Here is a 21688-nt window from a genome sequence, read left to right on the forward strand (position 1 = left end):
CACAGCCCTGGGCCCGGCCCCTTCCCTCTCTGCTCTTCTCTTTGACTGCACAGAGCACACGGAAGGACACACTGGCACAGCACACGGGAGGAGGACTGAAAGATCAATGCCCCTTCCTCCCACTGACAGCGATCCTGTGGGATCCCTCAGGGATGCAGAAGGGAGCAGGGAAAGATTCTCAGAATCCTTCAGCCCTTACATAATGTTAAGGGAAATGGTTTATAAATGAGCTTTTGTTGCATTGATCCTGATTATTCACTCAGGAAAGGCAGAATGAAAACTTGCCTCCAGCATCCTCCAGGAACTTCAAACCATCCTTCATCAGGACTTCCTGAAAACCCATGTCACGATTCCAGTCTAAAAGGGAGCAGAGATCACAACCATATCTGTGGCATGCTGGGAACCCCTAATGCTACAGGGAAAAGGGCACTGCAAGGGGGTCGGGTAAGGCTATGGGACCCAGATGTGAATGGACATGGCCAAAGCTGCACAGGGGCCTGGGGAGCTCTGGGCTGGCTCCTGATCACTCTCCACACTCTTTCCCTGCCCTCTGCAACATCCCTGGGAGGGGTGGCTGGAGTAACCCAGGGCCCTGGGGCTCTCTCCCTCAAACTCACAGAAAATCCTCCCTAAAGCCCTGGGGAAAACTGCAGCAGGCAGTGCCACAGCTATGCCTCCCTACCTCCCTCTGTCCCTCCTGCCCTCCTTCTGTGGGGACACCTCCCACAGCCCAAGGGCAAACAGCCAGGCCCTCTCAGGACACACTGGAGCCTTGCTCTCCCCCTCTGTCCTTTCCCCACCGTGGGCACCTTGTGCAGTCACTGCCAGGTTTCAGGACATGTCTCCCATGGAGGGACCCCAGCAGGGCTGCTCAGGACCTGAGTGCCCTGAGCCTGCTCGGGATAATTCCCCTGGGCTGTGCCGCACTAGTCCAGGCTGTGCCCGCGCTGCCAAGCAGCAGAGAGGGCAGCTCAAGCCTCAGCAGGGCTCGGGCCCAGAGGCACAGCAATTACCTCCTGTGTCTGTGCCTGGCATGGTCTCCCTTCCTGCAGCAGAGGTTGCCACGAAGCCCCTGCTTCCTCCGGGAAATGCTTCTTTCTCCACAGGCTCTCCTTTCATTTCTGGAGAATGGAAAAGAGACAGCTGGATCAGATGGAAACATTCCTGACTGGGAATGGGGAAGGTGAGGCGTCACTTGTGAAAGGAATGGATAAGGATCAGAAAACAACCAGGATTTTGGGACAACCCAAGGCTGCTTCCTTCCTCAAACAGCCCCAACATCTGATCTGCCTGGACATCAGGAAATTGCAGGGGATCTTTGGGTGGGCATGGACTGTGGTGCAATTGGGGCTGTCAGCTGATGCCAAATGCTTTCCTGCAGAGGCTGGGCAAAACCTGCCGCAAGGCCAGGCTGGGAAACAGCCCTGCATGGCGTGAAAGCAGCAGCGGGGCAGCGAGGCTGTCATGGATCCCTTCCTGCTGTGCCGGGCACGGGGTGTCCAGATGTGCAGCCAAAGCCCTCGGCTGCTAAGTCCCAGGGGAAGCACGAGGGAAATGCACCCACCTTGTCTTGTCTGCAGGAGATCCTTCAGCTCTTGCCTTATCTCTTTGGGTGATTCCAGGGATATCTTGTCTGTTCTGTCTTGGATCTTCCCTGCTGGAGTACCTTAGAGAAAAATATTTCGATTTCCCAGGAATGGATCCTACAAAAGCAAGGCTCAACCTTTGGGGTCAGCAGGGACACACTACTCACCCCTGTGATGGGAGCTGGGCTTGAGTGCAAAATCCAAGGTAGGAGATGGAGAAGTCCTCCCTGTAGACACATCTGTAACACAAAAGCCACAGAAGCTTCTGTCACCTGGTTCCTGCCTGCTTGTCTACAATTCTTCCTTGGTGGCACGCTGAGAACATACCTGCAGGAGGCTCCAAGGGCTTCAAAACTTTATTCATCCAAGCTGATGGAGAAGCCTTCCCAGCACCCTCATCTAGAACGGAGCACAGATGAGAACACTTTCCAGGGTGTGCTGGGATCCCCTTCTGCCACAGAGAACTGGCCACTGCCAGGGGGTCGGGTAAGGCCATGGGAGCCAGATGTGAATGGACATGGCCAAAGGTGCACAGGGGCCTGGGGAGCTCTGGGCTGGCTCCTGATCACTCTCCACACTTTTTCCCTGCCCTCAGCAACATCCCTGGGAGGGGTGGCTGGAGCAGCGCATGGCCCCGGGCCTCTCTCCTTCACATACAAAAGAAATCCTCACAAAAGCCCTGGGGAAAACTGCAGCAGGCAGTGCCACAGCTGTCGCTCCCTCCCTCTGTCCCTCCTGTCCTCCTTCTGCGGCGACACCTCCCAGATCCCAAGGGCAAACAGCCAGGCCCTCTCAGGACACACTGGAGCCTTGCTCTCCCCCTCTGTCCTTTCCCCACTGTGGGCACCCCATGCAGTCACTGCCAGGTTTCAGGACATGTCTCCCATGGAGGGACCCCAGCAGGACTGCTCAGTACCCGAGTGCCCTGAGCCTGCTCAGGATAATTCCCCTGGGCTGTGCCGCTCTAGTCCAGGCTGTGCCCGCACTGCCAAGCAGCAGAGAGGGCAGCTCAAGCCTCAGCAGGGCTCAGGCCAGAGGCACAGCAATTACCTCCTGTGCCTGTGCCTGGCATCGCCTCCCTTCCTGCAGCAGAGGCTGGCATGGAACCACTGCTTCCTCTGGGGAGTGCTTCCATCTGCACAGGCTCTCCTTTCATTTCTGGAGAATGGAAAAGAAACAGCTGGATCAGATGGTAACGTTCCTCACTGGGAATGGGGACGGTGACAATTTCAGGAGGCATCACTTGTGAAAGGAATGGACGAGGATCAGAAAACACCCAGGATTTTGGGACAACCCAAGGCTGCTTCCTTCCCCAAACAGCCCCAGTATCTGATCTGCCTAGACACCAGGAAATTGCAGGGGATCTGAGGGTGGGCATGGCATGTGGTGCAATTGGGGCTGCCTGTCAGCTGATGCCAAATGCCTTCCTGCAGAGGCTGGGCAGAAGCTGCAGCCAGGCCAGGCTGGGAAACAGCCCTGCAGGGCGTGAAAGCAGCAGCGGGGCAGCGAGGCTGCCATGGATCCCTTCCTGCTGTGCCGGGCACGGCGTGTCCAGATGTGCAGCCAAAGCCACCGGCTCCTGTGTGCCAGGCGAAGCATGAGGCAAATGCACCCACCTTGTCCTCCCTGCAGCACTTCCTTCAGCATTTGCCACATAATTTCTAATGGATTCTGGAATTTCTTGTCTGCCATGTCTTTGATCTCTTCTGGTGGAGGACCTTAAGAGAAAGTAGTTCCATTTCCCAGGAATGGATGCCACAAAAGCAGGGCTCAGCCTGTGGGGTCAGCAGGGATACCTACTCACCTCTGCGATGGGAGCCAGGCTTCTGTGTAGGAATCAGCAAAGGAGCTGGAGAAGTCCTCCCTGCAGACACACCTGTAACTCAACAGCCACAGAAGCTTCTGCCATCTCTGCTGATCTGCACGGGCACCGCTGAGCCGCAGGAGCGGTGAGGGGATCGTGCAGGGCGAGGGCACACACGTGCATGGTTCTGTGCTGGCACCTGCAGCGATGCCCCCCTGGCCAAGATTTGGGCTCTGAGCTGGCAGCTCTCCCAGGGGAAAGGCCTTGACCCACCCTCACCATCTCCCAGAGCCTCAGTCCTGGACGTGGCTTGGGAAGCTGCACCACCTTCACCAGCAGGTTCAGCTGCAAAGAAAGACAGGACAGAAGACCTGTAAATCCACCAACAGAAACACCAGCCAAACCTCACTAAAAAGTCACCACTACTCCTTGAAGTAAAATAGACTGATGCATGTTAATACCTAAGCTTGTAAGCTGTAAAACCCATTGGTATGAAAAGTAAAATATTTTATTTTAAACTGTATTATTCATGAGGTTGTTTTAAGTGAACTGAATATTTAAGGTGTGATATGCAAATTTATTTCAAAAAATAAAATATTTTAGTGCTTTTGTTATAACAGACAAAATTAATAGAAGTAAAAGCTAATGAAACACTGTAAAGAATATATTAGAACAATAATATGATTCGTGAAAAATCGGAAAAAAATTAAGTATATAAGATACAAACCAGATTTAAGTTCCAAGAAACACTAAAAGTAACATTAAATCAGATAGGATATAACAAAAGCCGTTAGATATTTAATAAGGATCAAATTAAAATAAAGGAAAAAAGCCAAGTATAGCTGAAAGAAAGAGAAGTGTACAGACTAATTACAACTTTAGAGCTAAAATGTCAAAGAAATAAAATTATAATAATTAGAAATAAGCAGATGCTATCCTAAATCCTGAAAAACAATTTAAAAGGCTCTTATAAATCTTATGAAGTAAATACTGATAATGAGACGAATGACACCAGTGACTAGATCCCAAGGTGTAAGCTCTGCTAGCAAGAAGATACACATCTTGGCCCTTTGGCTGCAACCCAAAGGGGCTTTGAGAGAGCTAGAGTGTTAAAACTGCAGAGGATTATTGTCACTGTATCAGTCATCCAAGCCCAAAAAGAATGAGCCATATGCACACTCCCAAGTTAGTGTAGTACGCTATAATTTTAACAAATTCAGAAGGTGCACTATGAGTAGTAAAAGACACTGGAATAAAGAAAATGTGAAATAGAGCAAAAAGAATAAAATGGCAAAATTTGTAAGCAATATATTAAAACTTTTTGTTCTGGAAGAGCTAGAGAAGAAATAAATCCTGAGAGTAGAATAAAGCAAATTGCTCAAGAATTAGAAAACAAGAACATGAGACAGTTATAAAGACACATTTTAGCAGGCAACATAAGAAAACATGAAAAACTTATTTTACAAATATTACCAGCCTTAAACGACTATGGAGTCAAAATATATCTAAAGTACAATAAGCACATGCATTGATATAAAAAAATATAATTGACAATCCAAAGAAAAGAAATTAAAGATTTAGAATAATCTACCTTATGAGAAGAGCTGTTAATTTTAGACCCTGACTAGTAGTATGAAAGTGTAGTTGTTAAGTTTTATAAATACTAAACATAAAATTAGAAAATAAGTAAGCTTTGTCAAAGTGTATCCTAAAAGTACAAATTTAATAAATTAATAGAGAAAGGGAGGGATTCTGATAGATTGTATGCACAAATTCATGCTGAGACTACAGTAATCTCGCCTAATGAAAATCCTAGCATAACAAAGGAGGGTTCAGGGCAATCAACATGCACCAAAATCCTAGCCTGAATATTCGTCCCCAGAAATGCTGATTCCAGAAGATTATTTCTCTGACCAAACCTCAGCAATGTGCATTCAATTTGCATAATCTATAAGATAAATGTGTGCCTCCTAGAATGCATATTGCAGGAGATTTTCCTCTAACAAAGTGAATTTTTTACCAGTTTTGGGGAAACTCTCAGCAAGAGCTGCAGCAAAAAAGGAAAAAAATACATGAATATGCAAAAAGGATAAAAACAACCATAAGAAAGCAGAAAAACTGCTGCCCTCCACACCGCTTGGAGCTTGGAAATGGACAAAAAAGACTTTGAGAGAGCTGTCCCTTCGTGATGCACAGGGGAGAGAAATGCCCCACCTGTCTCACCTGACGCTGTCAGCCTGGTTCAAGGCAAATCTGATATTTGCTTCTAGATTTTCTACGACTGAATTTTAATTATGGAATAAATTCTCCGTATTAATCAGAAAAAGCTAATTCATTTAAAACATCCGGGACTCCTGGAACCCTCATCAGGGACCCCAAAATATCCCTTTGTGCCTCTTCAGGTCCAGGCCCAGATGATCCCCCAGAAGGAAATGTGCCCTCAGCCCAGGGACGCTCAGCATGGGCTCCCCCATCCCCTCGGGGCCCCGCCGCTGGGCACAGCAGCCCCTGCCTGGCTCCTGCCTGCCCACACCGTGGCCATCCATGGCTGCTCCTGGGCATGGAGCTCAGGCAGTGCTGCTGCCGGGTGGGCTTTGCTGGTGCTACCACCAGGACAATCTGGTCACAGCTGCATCTCTCTACTGCAACAGAAGAGATGATTTGGGAAGTGCTGTGCTGCCCCATTTCTTCAGCCCCACTAGCTGCCCACACCCACAGTGGCACTGGGCTGCCCCCAGAAAACTGTCGAATCTGGGCTGTGGCTGCAGGGCACAGCTGCTCTACAGCACAGGTGGACTGCCTTGGGGGTAGGACTGCCCTGAGGGTAGGGACAAGGAACAGGGTGAGGTCTGCTCTATGTTTTCCTAAGGTGATTACTCTACAGACCATCAGGGCCACGCCAACACTGCATTAAAAGCATACACCAACTTACAAACTTGGCAGGGTCCCAGGGCAGGATACAATCTTTAGCCAATTGGGAGAAACTGAGGGTGGAACACCAGGCAGGGAATACAAGGTTTAAACCAATTGGGGATTACAGGGGAGGGGAAGAACTTAAACAAACCAATGGGGTTCCGAAGGATACAAAATTGATAGGGAAGTTTCTAGAGCAAGGGGCAGGCTTGGAGAGGGACTGACATGCAATGGGAGGAGGAACAGTGAACAAAAGGGCAGGTCTTTGGAGAGATGGACAAGTGGGGCAAAACCAACATCACAGGGGGGAAAGGAGCAACCCATTGCTAATAAAATATGCTATAACAATAGAAAATAAGGGGAGGGGTATAAAACTGACTGCTAGGACTGAATTACAGTCAAAAATTTTGTTATATTTCTCCAATTACTGTATCATGAAAGAAAACCAAGCAAATTAAATGTTGCAGCAATTTTAATGAAGTAGCTGAAAAGTATATGAAATTGAATCCACTCAAAATATTGACAATATAATTTGGTTATGATAAGGGATAATTTGGTTCTTATAATAGCGCATAAGGAAAAATAACCGTGCGGGGTACACGGGGGGTACGGAGGGCAGGGCTTGACCCCTGTCCCCTCACATACAAATTGCCAAGCCTAAAATTCTTCTTTTTACACTGTACATCATCACCATCTCTTCCCATTTTCAATTTGTCACACTTGTATCTCCACCTTCATTATCACTTTTACCACGCATGCTCCACCGTTTTTTAGGTGGTTGCACTGTTCTTTGGGGTCATCTCTGATGAAGGCCTCTCCTCTTCCTCGATGTCCTTTGATTCACCTTTTGGATTACACATGCGCACCAAGCTGGTATAATGTAAACCAAAGCTAATATCATACAAGCCAATACTATGTTCTAGCATCAAAGCAATAAATCTCCTATAATTAACATTTTCCTGGATGTCCAACCAAACTTTCCTCTCTTCTAACTAAATTCAGTAATACTTATCTCTTGCTTCTTCCTGTTCTGAACATCTGCAGGAGAAGGGGGGGAGCCCCTCCTCTCCCTTTCTTCCTTGGCATTACACCTTCTAACGGTTTTACTGTTTCCAAATATTAATTATTATATCAATATTGATTACTTTACAATTTTATCAGCAGGAATCACACCTATTTATTACAACATGAACTGCAATGGAGAAGCTCTGAGTCAAGGCTCGGATGAGCTCTTCAAATAATTTCCTGGCAGAAACAGATAGCCAAACTTGCCCTTATCCCATGCAAACAGAGGGTTCCAAAAATAGCAACACCTTCCGAGGCCCTTCTGGGCATTGGGAACACGTGTTGTGGTGCCGGCTGCATCTGTGGGAGCAATGGGGAGCGTGAGCCCATGCTGTGCTGCACTGCTGAGCTGGCAGCACGGTGGATACGGGCAGGACGTTCTCTGTTTCCCCCAGAGCTGGGGCCTGCAGGCACCTTGCCAGCCCTTGGCACAGGCTGTGCCACCCAACAAAGCCCAGCAGGCCGGGAGGAGAGCCCGGGGGCAGCGCAGCTGCTTGGGCAGTGGCTGCTGCCAGGGACACGGGCCAAAGCCATCCCTGAGCAGCCACTGCCACCCCTGGCCCTCCCTGCCCCGTCACAGCTCCCCCAGCCCCAGGGGACAGGCTGTCAAAAAGTCCACAGCCAGCAAAGAGATTGTCCCAGGAATTGTGTGCTGCTTTTCCTTCCTGCAGTTGGTCCCAGAAACATCCATCAGACTGCTGTAAATGCCCACACATGGTCTGATCAACCCCTATGCTTTTCCAGTCTGCTCTCTGAAATTCTGCAACAAATCCACCAATAAATTCCAGGTTACCTCTGTTTATTGCACACTACAGTTTCCTTCATTTTTTCCGAATAGCTGGAAGTTTCTATATATAGCAATGCCCTTGAGGATCTCTGATTCTTTTCAGTATTTTTTTTTTCTATTCAGACATATGAAACAGCCTTATTGGTTTTTATTTTGGCAGGTCTGTTTTTTTCTTAGCATGATGGTTTATGTGATGGGAATGTGCCATTTTTGTTCACTAAAAACAGGAGAGAGCATAAGGTTGTGATGGGAATGTGACCTTCTTGTTCACTGAAAACAGGAGGAAACATAATGTAAATAAGTAACCGCCAACTAGCATGCGATAACATATGAGACTAAACATTGCTGAGCTAATCAAAATACAAGTTGTTCCCAGTCCCAGGTTCCCAGAGAGGGGGGCGCCGAGGAAAAGTACCAGAGGCCCTATTCGACGACCACCAGGAGGCAGAAAGAGACCCTCTAACAACCGGGCGGACATGCGCGGAGAAGCACCGGAAATGCGACGGGGCTAAGAAAGCGGGAGGGTACAAAAGGGGGAACGGAACAATTTTCGGCGCGGCAGTTGGTGGAGCGAGGACTCCCCTGCCGCCCAGCGCTGCGATTTGCTTTCTCTTTTCTGTATTAATAAATTGGCTATATAATTGACCCGACTGGCCCATTGCGCTCATTTTATAACAGTTTACTTATTACCTATATGTAAACTTGTTATTATTTATGGTTATTCATTCCCCAAGTAATTATTTTCACAATCTGTCATTCACTTCCTAGTTAATGTTCCATACATGAACAACTTGGACTCTCTTTTTATAGGAATATAAAGATCTCAGAAAGCTGAATTTTTTATTTTGATGACACTCTTTCTGCCCACTCCCACCTATAACGGTGATTCCTTTTGAAACATATCTGAGGACATGTGGAGTTTTTGGGAAATGCTTAGCTTAACCTGGGTATTGGATTATTATTTTCAGTGCTATAAACCTACATTGCTTCAAGGTTCACACCACGGTCCTGATTTGTGGCTCACTGCATGGATGACTGTCTGAATTAAAACAATGTTTGTGAGGCAGCTGAAGAGCTTAGACCTCAGAGATTAAAATTCCTAGGAGGAGGAGGAGAAAGAAGAAAGGATAAAATCCAGATTCAAAGGGTTTTTTCTCACTTCTAGTATGCCAGAAGTATGGTAGACTACACCTGTCTTCGGATGTCATTTACTTACAGAACAACTCTCTACAGTGCCAGATTCCAGGAGAAATGTCTCAACACTTTGCCTCCCAATGCATCAGCTTTAATTCTAGTGAGAGGTAGCCTTAATTACAGTCCAATTAGAGCAAATCAACAAAGCAGTCTTGCCATTGTGTGAGTGGCAAGAGGAATTTGCTTGTGAACACATGAATATGTCCCACACAGTAATGAACAAAATTTGCCTTGACTTGGAAGAAAGTAGACAAGGAGCAATGCAGTATTTGGGTTTTATCCAGGGATAAATGTGGCAAGAAGCTGTAACAACTTAACCTGTTTTACAGAACACAAGTACTGATACGGCCAATAATGAACCCACATGAAGGGATCTTCAGGACATTCCTTTATTTCTCTAACCAGGAATGGGCAGCAAAATGCTGGCATTTATCTGAACTGGAAGCCGTGTTGCTCTCCTTTTTCTCCTTGAGCACACTGTTATTTGCAGACTTCACTGCCCAGCCCATCAATCCTCTCGTGGCCAATTGCTAAATGGCACAAGTACCAAAATACAGGTGCCAGCATAATCAGCCCAGCACTAATGCAGCACTGCTTTGATGGTGCACAGGAGCACAGAATGGCTTGGGTTGGAAGGGACATTTAAAGGCCATCTAGTCCCAATGGCCTGCAGTGAGCAGGGACACCTTGAACTAGGTCAGGTTGCTCTGAGCAGGAGTTTGAATGTCTGCAGGGATGGATGTCCAGCTCTCTGGGCAACCTGTGCCAGGTTTTCATAACAAACAGTGTAAAAAATGTGTTTCTTTCATCTAGTCTGAATTTACCATCTTTTAGATTAAAACCATTCCCCCTCGGTTTGGTCACAAAAGACTCTACTAAAAATTCTGTCCCATCTCTTTACAAGCGCTCAGAAGGCCCTGAAAGGCAGCAATCAGGTGTCCCTGGAGTCTTCTCTCTTCCAGGCTGAACACTGTCAGCTCTCCCAGCCTGTCTCCAAAGCAGAAGGGCTCCAGCCCTCAGAGCATTTTGCCCCTCCTCTGGACTAGATCCAACATGTCCATGTCCTTCCTGCCTTGGGGACCCAGAGCAGGATGCAGTACTCTGTCGTGGTAGAGACCGAGACACTACAAAGCAACACACTCCATTTCCAGAAGGCTTCAAACCCTGTTTTTATTCTAGCCTGCATGCTTTTTCTGCATTCTTACAAAGCTCTTATGTTTACACTTTATTCATTGGTCACAAGAGACAAGCAAAATGCTCATTGGAATAGGGAGTTGCAAGTTTCTCTTATTTATCTTTCTTTCTTGGTTTTCATGTCAAAAACATTGGTAGGAAATTCTTTCAGGGGTAAACATGGATCTTGTTATCAAACTTCTTGATGGCTCACAGAAATCACTATAAAACCCCTTCCAGAGTACTCCCAGTAGGGTCTTACCTGAGCAGAGAGGTGGAATCACCTCCTTCAACCTGCTGGGCACTCTCCTTTGGAAGCACATGGCTGGCTCATCTCCAGCCTCTCATCTGGCTGCAACATCAAGTCCTTCTCGGCAGGGCTGCTCTGCATCTCTTCATGCCCCAACCAGTGAGATCAGCTGAGGTGGGACTGTGTCACAGCCCTTGGGCAGAGCAGCTGGGCAGGATGAGCTCCCTTCCGAAGAAGGCAGATCCAGCTCCAAAAACAATTCCACCCTGGCCTTGAGGTCACAGAAGGCTCTGAGATCACAGAGGCGCCAGAGCCCCGTGGTTGCACAGCAGCACAGGGAGCCAGCAGTCAGTCCCTGAGCACAACTGTTGCGGCTGCAGCAGCGGTGGCAGCAGCGGTGCTGACATTGGGACAGCGGTGTCGGGACAGCAGTGGCAGCAAGAGCTGCGGGACTGGCAGAGGGCAAGACACCATGGCCCTTGCTCTGCGCCTCTTCCTCCTGCTCCTCCTGGCCGTGGCCCTGTCTACCAGGGCTGCCCAGGCTGCTCCACTCCAAGCGCGGCGAGCAGGTGAGCCGGCAGCCTGGCTGCTCTTTCCCGGGACAGCGCTCCCTGCTCCCCGGGAAGCGCTGGGGATGGTTTTGCCCAGGGCTTTAGGGAGGGTTTCCTGTGTGGGAGTGAGAGAGCCCCCATGGTCCCTGGGCTCCTCCAGCCACCCATCCAGGGATGTTGCACAGGGCCTGCAAAGAGGGTGGAGAGTGACCAGAGCCAGTCCAGAGCTCCCCAGGCCCCTGTGCAGCTTTGGCCTTGTCCACTGACATCTGGCAGCCAAGGCCTTACCCGACCCCCTTACAGTGCCCAGTTCTCTAAGGGAGAGGGGAATCCCAGCACACCATGGAAATGGGTCTGATCAGATCTGTGCTCCCCTCTAGATGAGCATACTAGGAAGGCTTCTTCAGCAGCTTGGCTTAATGAAGATTTCCAGGCTCTTAACCCTCCAGCAGGTATGTTGTCAATGTTGCTAAAATAATAATCATTGAGAACCTGGCAGGAAGCAGGTGACAGGAGCTTCTGTGGCTGTTGAATTACAGGTGTGTCTGCAGGAAAGACTTTTCAGGCTCCTTTCCTGGTTGCTGCACACAAGCCCCGCTCCCATGGCAGGGGTGAGTAGTGTGTGCCTGCTGACCCCACAGGCTGAGCCCTGGTTCTGTGGGATCCATTCACCTGAAATGCAAATGCTTTTCTTAAGGTCCTCCAAGAGGGAGGAACAAACCTAGAGGAGACAGCAAGTCCCTGGAGGCATCCAAACAGATGGACAGGATCTGGAGTGACCTGGAGAGACAACGTGGTGGGTGCATTTCCCTCATGCTTCCCCTGGGACTCAGCAGCCAGGGGCTTTGGCTGCACATCTGGACATGCCGTGCCCGGCACAGCGGGAAGGGATCCATGGCAGCCTCGCTGCCCCATGCTGCTGCTGCTGCTTTGACGCGCTGCAGGGCTGTTTCCCAGTCTGGCCTGGCTGCAGCTTCTGCCCAGCCTCTGCAGGAAGGCATTTGGCATCAGCTGCCAGGGAGCCCAAACTGCACCATGGCCCACCCTGAGATCCCCTGCACTTTCCCAGTCTGTGAGCGCATCTGGAGGGGCAGCTCTTTGGAGGAGGCAGGGCCCTGGTCTTTCTCCTTAATCTTATCCATTACTTAGACAAGCATTGCCTCCTGAGGATGCCACATTTCCATTGGGAAACAACCCCACCTAATTCACCTGTCCTTTTTCCTTTCTGCAGACATGGAAGGAGAGCCTGTGCTGAAGGCTGAGTTTCCCAGAGGAAGCAGTGGCTCCATGGTAGCCTCTGCTGCAGGAAGGGAGGCGATGCCAGGCACAGGCCCAGGAGGTAATTGCTGTGCCTCTGGGCCTGAGCCCTGCTGAGGCTTCAGCTGCCCTCTCTGCTGCTTGGCAGTGCAGGCACACAGCATTACCTGACCCCCTTGCAGTGCTCGGTTCCCTATACAAGGGGATCCCAGCACAGCATGGAACAGTTCCCATCTCTGCTCCTTTCTAGATTGGGAACGTGACTTCCATCACTGGGAAACGCTGTTAAAGCACAGTTTAAGGATGTTGGAGCTTGGTGATGGTAGGTTTTCAGCAACACTTTGCTAACATAGCAATCATTGTCCAAGTGTAATCATTGTCCAGAGTAATATTCCTCTGTCATTTCCCTTGAGATCCTCTGAAGTTTGATGGATTGTGGAAATCCTAGCCTCCAAATTTCTACTCTTATACCCCACAGTGATCCCACAGGATTGCTGGCAGTGGGAGGAAGGAGCATTTATCTGTCCATCTTCCTCCCGTGTGCAATGCCAGTGTGTCCTTCCATGTGCTCTGTGCAGCCAGGGAGAAGAGCAGAGAGGGAAGGGGCCGGGCCCAGGGCTGTGCCCCGGGGCTGAGCCTTTGGCAGCTCCTTTGCCAGCCCCAAGGAGCCTGAGCTGCTCCTGCTGCCACTGCCAAGCCCTGGCCCTGCCCGGGTCTGGGTTTAGAGCTGCTGGCAGCTCCAGGGAGTCCTTTCTGCCCACACAGCCCCCCAAGGGGCCCCTTCCATCCCAGTGTGGGGCCACTGCAGGCACGAGGTCCCCCTGCTCCTGAGTGGGAGGCAGAGCTGAGGGAGTGCTTTGGAGGGCACCAGTCACCCAAGTGCCCTCACTGCCACTCAGGCCTGAAGGAGAATCTTCAGCAGGGTCACAGCAGCTCTTCTGTCCTGCCGTTCTTTGCAGCTAACCCGGTTGGTGAAAGTGATCTGGCTTCCCAACCCACGTTCAGGATTGAGTCTCTGGGCCATGCTGAGGGTAGGTCAAGACCTTTCCCCTGGAAGAGTTGCCAGCTCAAGAGCCCAAAGCTTGGCCACAGAGGCAGCGCTGCAGGTGCCAGCACAGAACCATGCACGTGTGTCCTCTTGCCCTGCACGATCCCCTCATGATTTCTGCTCATCACTGGCAGCTGTCTGGGGAAGGGAGGGCCCTGGCCCAGACACAAAAGCCCAGATACTTTGTAAATCATTTCCCAATTTTTGATAAGCATGCTGCCTTGAAGATGCCAGCAAAGGAATGGGGAATGGTTCCACCTGATCCAACTGTCCTTTTTTGTTTCTCAAGTGATGGACCAAAAGGCAGGGCTGAAGGAGGTGTTTCCCCAAGGAAGCAGTGGCTCATTGGCAGCCCTAGCTGCAGGAAGGAAGGCAATGACAGACACGGGCAGAGGCACAGCAGGTAATTGCTGTGCCGGGCTCAGCCCTGGCCGGGGCTGTGTGGCAGCAGCTCTTCCCCCAGGGCCTGCCCTTGCCCGGCCCGGCAGCAGCCACAGCTGGAGGCGCCTTGGCTTCCAGGCCTCTGGAGCTGGTTCAGAGCCCCGGGGAAACGGGACTGGTGCAGCAACGTCCCTGGCGCTGCAGCTGCTGCGGAGCTGGCCCTGAGTGCCCAGAGGCCCAAGGCACAGGAGCAGCCCCGAGCGGGAGCCCTGCCGCCAGCCCAGGGCCAGAGCCAGCCCTGGCTCCCGACTGGGCAGGGGCTGCGCTGGGTCCTGACAGGGCCTGAGCCTGTCCCCTGGGGCTGGGGGAGCTGTGACGGGGCAGGGAGGGCCAGGGGTGGCAGTGGCTGCTCAGGGATGGCTTTGGCCCCTGTCCCTGGCAGCAGCCACTGCCCAAGCAGCTGCGCTGCCCCCGGGCTCTCCTCCCGGCCTGCTGGGCTTTGTTGGCTGGCACAGCCTGTGCCAAGGGCCGGCAAGGTGCCTGCAGGCCCCAGCTCTGGGGGAAACAGAGAACATCCTGCCCGTATCCACCATGCTGCCAGCTCAGCAGTGCAGCACAGCACGGGCTCACGCTCCCCATTTCTCCCACAGATGCAGCCAGCACCACAACACGTGTTCCCGATGCCCAGAAGGGCCTCAGAAGGGGCTTCTATATTGGAACAGGCTGCTGGGCAGGCTTAATGGCAGGCCTGCTGTTTTTGGACCTTATTCTCATGTTGTGCTGTGTCAAAATCTGGTGTAACTGGAAGAAGAAATGGTGAGTGGTCATCTTTCCCTGAAAGAGATTCTTTTGAAAGTCTAATGTAGACAGGAACCATTCCCAATGAGGCTGCATTGGAGCTGTGGCCAGTCCATGGTTCTCCAAACAACTCTGCTGAGGGTTCTGCTGCTGCCCAGTGCTTCCAGTGGCCTCTCAATTGCTGGGCCTTGTCCTGCGGGCCCCGCTGGGGCTGCAGCCAGTGCTGGCTCCCACTGAGGCTGCCTGGCCAAGAGCAGCCCCAGGGGCACGGGGCAGAGGCAGAGGGAGGTGGGGAGGAGAAAGAGCAGGGCCGAGGTTGCCCTTGAAAGGCAGAGGCGCTTTGGGGCCCGCTCCTGGCCAGGGACCCTGCCCAGAGCCGTGCCCTGCTGGCCGGGGCCTTGAGGGGCAGCTGTCCAGCTGGGCCCAGCTGTGCCAGCAGCTCCAGCCGTGCTGGGGAGCCTTGCCAGCTCTGGGCCCTGCTGTGCACAAGGGTCCCTGTGTGCCACTGGCAGCTGGGGCCTCAGACACCTCCTCTCTCCACAGGAGCACCTCTGGAACTTCCCTAGTCCAGCCATATACCTCAGTCATGGGGAACTTGGCCTGTCATCATGCATCTCCGTGCCAGTATCCGTTGTCCCTTCCACAGGTGTATTACCAGCTCATAGCTGGAAGTATGCTACAACCACTGCCTAGAACAGATCCGTCTCTCCCTGAAGGGACTGGCCTAGCTGCCCATCCAGGACAGGAGGTGCAGCCCTCTAGCCAGGGAATGGATTATTCGAAAAGTTATATTTACTTGTAAAAATTTTAGATGTTTATTAAAAACCTTATTAGAAATATAACAGGACACTGAATAAAGACAATGTTACTGTGCCGGGAGTAGAGGATTTTTCCCACCACATTCTCATCCACACAATGGAGGTCTCACCTTTTAACTCTTTTGCCCTTCTTAAAGTTCTGTCCATCGACTCCTTCTTTGATGCCCAGTGCTGGAGTTTACTTCCTTACATCTCGCTTGGAGGTCAGGTGCTGCTGTCGTAGCAAGGTGACCCTCTTAAATGTCTCAAACTCAGGTAATCCCAAGATAACAACAAAACAAGGGGTAAAACATATCTATCTATATATAAAACTTCTCTTAACAAATATACATGATATTTCTCCTTTATTGTGAGAGTCAAGTGTCGCATTATTCATCTATCACAGGCTCGAGCCCAGCTTCAGCTCAGGTGTCTGTGTGCTACCACCAGCACTGGCGGAGCTGCTCGTCTGGGCACAGCCAGGCATGGGCAGGCAGCAGCTGGGCATGGGGCTCATCAGACCAACAGCACCCTCATGTTATCTTTGTCTTTCATTTTAAAACATTTAGATATATTTTTCCTTTGTAGCATTGAGGAGAGTTTTTCATAGAATACGGACACCAGATATTTGTTCCCCTTTCCTCCAACAGTTCTGTAATTGATAAAGTAGCTTTACAGTCAGGGAAACCTAGAATCTTCTGACACTTTGGCAATAAAAAGTAAAATTGCTTTTAATTCTTAATGTTTAGTCTTACACAGCCCAGGCATGACCGGCATATCTCAGGGGAATTATCCCAAGCAGGCTCAGGGCACTCAGGTTCTGAGCAGTCCTGCTGGGGTCCCTCCATGGGAGACACATCCTGAAACCTGGGAGTGACTGCATGGGGTGACCATGGTGAGGACAGGACAGAGGGGGAGAGCAAGGCTCCAGTGTGTCCTTAGTGGGCCTGAGCCTGTCCCCTGGGGCTGGGGGAGCTGTCATGGGGCAGGGAGGGCCAGGGGTGGCAGTGGCTGCTCAGGGATGGCTTTGGCCCCTGTCCCTGGCAGCAGCCACTGCCCAAGCAGCTGCGCTGCCCCCGGGCTCTCCTCCCGGCCTGCTGGGCTTTGTTGGGTGGCACAGCCTGTGCCAAGGGCTGGCAAGGTGCCTGCAGGCCCCAGCTCTGGGGGAAACAGAGAACGTCCTGCCTGTATCCACTGTGCTGCCAGCTCAGCAGTGCAGCACAGCACGGGCTCACTCTCCCCACGGATCTTGTAGAAGTTCAAAGCAAGACAGGAACAAATGCCCTGATTCCACTTTGATGAATCCCAATGATTTTCTGCTTGCAGGATGGGCACAAGCAGTGCATGATAGGTATAGCAGAGCCTCTGTTCACTGTGTCACTTGCCATGGCCTCTTTCACAGTTGTATCTTTCTCCCTTCATATGTCCTGCCAAACACCTAAGGGAGAACTGGACCTCTAATTGCATCGCACATCTCCATGCCCATGCCCGATGTCCCTGTCCCAGCTGCTTTAACAGCTTGTTGCTGTGCAGATGCTGCCTCCAGCCAGACAAGGTCCTCTCCCCCTGAAGGCACTGGCCCTGCTCTCTGGCCCCTACTGAAGGTGGGCAGGGCTTGGCCCAGCTCTTCTCTTGCACTAAAGAGATGGAGCTGTCACCCCAGTGTCCGAGTGGTAGCAGCAGCAAAGCCCAGCCAGGATTAGCACTGGCTGAGTTCCGTGCCCAGGGACAGCTGTGGATGGCCACGGTGTGGGCAGGCAGGAGCCAGGCAGGGGCTGCTGTGACCAGTGGCGGGTCCCCGGGGAGGATGGGGCAGCCCATGCTGAGCGTCCCTGGGCTGAGGGACATTTCCTTCCCTGGGACCATCTGGGCCTGGACCTCCTCCAGTGGCATGCCCAGGAAAAGAGGGAAGCCATCAAGAGCCTGTGAGTTACGCAGGGATGGGGTGCAGCTTCCTCCCTCCTTGGTTAGCCAGCGGATTAAAAGAGGCCTCTAGGGTTTACGGCAAACAGGAGTGGGCAAACAGGGCCATGGCATGTCTCTGAGGGACAATTCACGAGGCAGCTTGCACAGGCAGGGCAAGCAGGCAGGGTTGCAGGTTTTCTTGCTAGGGAGGTTTACTGTGTGTTGTTTGCAGTGTTTGGTTGCTTGGCTTTGGACTTTCTGGTAGTAATGGCTTTTACGCAATCGAAAACTGTAGTTTGTACAAGTGCATGTAACTAGGTGGAACCCTCCAAAAAGGATGTATCTGTCCTGACCCATTCCTATGCAGAGTGTTTGAGCTTAGCAGTGGTTTCAGGGGGCAGTGCGGAGAAAAGCTGCCTGCGGTGTGAACAGGTGAATGATCTCCTTTCACTGGTGGCTGAGCTTAGGGAGGAAGTTTAAAGACTAAGGAGTATCAGGGAAAGTGAAAGGGAAATAGATTGGTGGAGTTCAGCCCTTCCATCCTTACGGAAGGCCCAGCAAGAGTCACAGGACTCCTATGCCGCACACTGTCAGGCAAGAGAAGGACACCTGGTAGATGAAGGGGAGTGGAAATGGTCCCTGCAAAGGGAGGTTATGATAAAAATTCGTCCCAACCCCCGTCCCCTAGCCAGGGGCCCCTTCAGAAAAGGTATGAGCCCCTGGATCTAGAGAGTCAGCCAAATGATCAAGAAGAAAATTATCTGTCCGGAGAGCCTCCTAATTATGATTAATCTGTAACTTGGATTGCCAGCTCTAACATCAAAAAGGAGAGAAGGGTAATCGTGGTGGGTGACTCCCTTCTGAGGGGAACAGAGGGCCCCATGTCAACTGGACCCACCCCACAGAGAGGTCTGATGCCTCCCTGGGGCCCAGGTGCAGGATATTCCTGAGGGACTTCCTGGGCTGATTCAGTCCTCTGATTATTATCCACTGTTGAAACTCCCGGCTGGCAGTGATGAGATTGAGAAGAGGAGTGTCAGGACCATTGAAAGGGACTTTAGGGCACAGGGACAAGTGGTTGATAGGACAGGGACACAGGTAGTTTTTTCCTCAGTCCCTTTGGTGGCTGAGAAAAATGGTGAAAGCAATAGGAGAGCTCATATCATCAACAAGTGGCTCAAGGGCTGGTGTCATTGGCAGAATTTTGGATTCTTTGATCATGGTGCAGCTTTGATGGCACCTGGCCTGCTGGAACCAGATGGGCTCCAGCTCTCTGTTAAGGGCAGAAGGTTTTTAGCTGATGAGCTTGCAGAACTTGTTGAGAGGGCTTTAAAGTAGGTTTGAAGAGGGAACGGGATGCGGCTGGGCTGTCTGGAAGCAGGCCCAAGGGTGGTAAGCCTGAGTTAGGGATGAAATCAGCAGCCCAGCTGAGGTGCATGGATAGCAGTGCACACAGCATGGGTAACAAACAGCAAGAGCTGAAGGCCATGGTCCAGCAGCAGAGCTGTGATGTCATTGCCATCACAGAAACGTGGTGGGATGCCTCACATGGCTGGAGCACTACACTGGATGGCTACAAGCTCTTCAGGAGAGACAGGAAAGGGAGAAGAGGTGGAGGCGTGGCTCTTTATATTAGGGAGGCTTTGGACACCATGGATATTGAAATTAATGATGATGAGGTGAAATGCCTATGGGTGAGCATTAGGGGGAAGGCCAACAAGGCTGACATCCTACTGGGAGTCTGCTATCATCCACCCAACCTGGAAGAAGTGGTGGACAGCTCATTCTATAAACAGCTAGAGGATGTTTCAGGATCATCAGCCCTTGTTCTTGTAGGTGACTTCAACTTGCCAGACATCTGCTGGGAACTTAATACAACAGAAAAAAAGCAGCCCAGGAAATTTGTGGAGTGTGTGGAGGACAAGTGTTGGTTGCAGCTGGTGGGTGAGCCCAGCAGGGGAGGGACTATGTTAGATCTGCTGTTTGCAGATAGAGGTGGGCTGGGGGGACATGTGGTGGCTGGAGGACGCTTGGGGCACAGTGATCATGAAATGATAGAATTTGTTGCATTGCAAGCTGATCTGTAGTCAGCATTAATCAAGTTCTAAGAAGCAGTCCAGCTCAGCTCCATGAACTAGCCTCTGTGTCTGACTGACAGAAGCTCACATGCAGTGGGAACTCTCCTAGGATGCAGACATTGTCTTGGTTCAGAGTCTGGGGGCACACAGATAGACCAATGAGCTGTCTCGGCCCAGGAGATTTGAATGGGCTATAAAAGAACACTCCAGACAATAAATAAGGCTGTTTTTCTGAGGAAACACGAGTGGTCTGTTGTATGTTATGTCTCAGACAGGGGAACACCAATGTATCAAGAATTCTTGGTATTTTGTGAAAACAGGAGGAACATCAATAAGACTTTTACACATGACTTTCAGAGGGCAGACTTTGGCCTGTTTAGGAGACTTCTTCAGAGAGTTCCTTGGCAAGCAGCCCTTAAAAACCAAGGAGTCCAGGAAAGGTGGGCATGCTTCAAAACAGAGATCTTGAGGGCACAGGAACAGTCTGTCCCTGGGTGCCAAAGGATGAGTCAATGAGGCAAACGCCCAGCCTGGATGGGCAAGGAGGCTTTGGAGGAATTTAGGAATAAAAAGAGGATGTGTCATCTTTGGAAGGAGGGTCAAGTCTCTCAGGAAGTTTTTAAAGGAGCTGCTAGAGCACGTAGGAAAAAAAAAAATTAGGGAGGCCAAAGCTCAGTTTGAAATTTAAATGGCGACTTCTGTAAATGGCGACTTCTGTTCTGATAATAAAAAAATGTATTTCAAATATATCACCCATAAAAGGAAGGGTTAGACCAACCTTTGTTCTTTGTTTGATGTGGGAGGGAACTTAGGAACTGCAGATGAGGACAAGGCAGAGGCGCTGAACACCTTCTTTGCCTCAGTCTTTAGTAGGAAGACAACTTGTCCTCAGGACAAGTGTCCTGCTGGGCTGGTAGATGGTGTCAGGGAGCAGAATGGGCCCCCTGTTAGCCAAGAGGAGGCAGCCAGAGAACTGCTGAGCTGCTTGGATGTTCCTAAATCTATGGGGCCAGATGGGATCCACCCCAGGGTGATGAGGGAGCTGGCAGATGAGCTGGTGAAGCCGCTCTCCATCATTTATCAGCAGTCCTGGCTCACTGGTGAGGTTCCAGATGACTGGAAGCTGCCCAATGTGACACCCACGTACAACAAGGGTGGGAAGGAGGATCCTGGTAATCATAGGCCAGTCAGTCTGACCTCAGTACCCAGTAAGGTGATGGAACAGTTTATACTGAGTGCCATCACACAGCACTTGCAGGATGGCCAGGATATCAGACCCAGCCAGCAGGGGTTTAGGAGGGGTAGGTCGTGTCCGACCAACCTGATCTCCTTTCATGAGCAAGTGACCTGCCTGGTGGATGCAGGAAAGGCTGTGGATGTGTCTATTTGGACTGCAGAAAGGCCTTTGCACTGTCTTCCACAGCACGCTCCTGGAAAAGCTGCAGCCCAGGGCCGGGAGAGGAACACTCTTTGCTGGACTCAGAACTGGCTGGATGGCTGGCCCAGAGAGGGCTGGTGAACGGTGCTGCACCCAGCTGGCAGCCAGTCACCAGTGGTGTCCCTGCGGGCTCTGTGCTGGGGCCAGCTCTGGTCAATGCTTTTATTGACAACATGGATGAGGGGATTGAGTCTTTCATTAGCAAATCTGCAGACAACACTAAGCTGGGAGAGTGTGTTGATCTGTCGGAAGGTAGGAGGGCTCTGCAGGGAGACCTGGAATGGTTGGAGCGATGGGCAGAGTCCAGTGGGATGAAGCTCAGTAGGTGCAAGTGCCCAGTGCTGCACTTTGGCCACGAGAAGCACCTGCAGTGTTCTAGGCTGGGGATAGTGTGGCTGGACAGTGGCCAGGCAGAAAGGGACCTGGGGGCACCGGTCACAGCCAGCTGAACATGAGCCAGCAGTGTGGCCTGGTGGCCAAGGAGGACAATGGCTCATGGCCTGTGTCAGGAACAGCGTGGCCAGCAGGAGCAGGGAGGTCATTCTGTCCCTGTTCTTGGCACTGGTGAGGCCGCACCTCGAGTGCTGTGTCCAGTTCTGGGCCATCAGATTGGGAAGGACATTGAGTCGCTCGAGCACATCCAGAGGGGGCAACGAGGATGGT

General features: G+C 51.2%; 1 protein-coding gene across 1 annotated transcript in view; it reads right to left on the reverse strand.

The window, feature by feature from the left end:
• LOC135292737 (uncharacterized) overlaps positions 1–21688 on the reverse strand; it is a 102045-nt gene that overhangs the window by 22521 nt on the left and 57836 nt on the right. Inside the window, exons 23-27 of the mRNA XM_064406833.1 lie at positions 1914–1985; positions 1754–1825; positions 1565–1666; positions 1014–1121; positions 286–357 (exon numbers count right to left, since the gene is read on the reverse strand). Coding sequence (XP_064262903.1) covers positions 286–357; positions 1014–1121; positions 1565–1666; positions 1754–1825; positions 1914–1985 — 426 coding nt within the window. The remainder of the gene's footprint in view (positions 1–285; positions 358–1013; positions 1122–1564; positions 1667–1753; positions 1826–1913; positions 1986–21688) is intronic.

Source organism: Passer domesticus, unplaced genomic scaffold (genome assembly GCF_036417665.1).
Source record: "Passer domesticus isolate bPasDom1 unplaced genomic scaffold, bPasDom1.hap1 HAP1_SCAFFOLD_44, whole genome shotgun sequence".
NCBI classification, from domain to species: Eukaryota; Metazoa; Chordata; class Aves; order Passeriformes; family Passeridae; genus Passer; species Passer domesticus.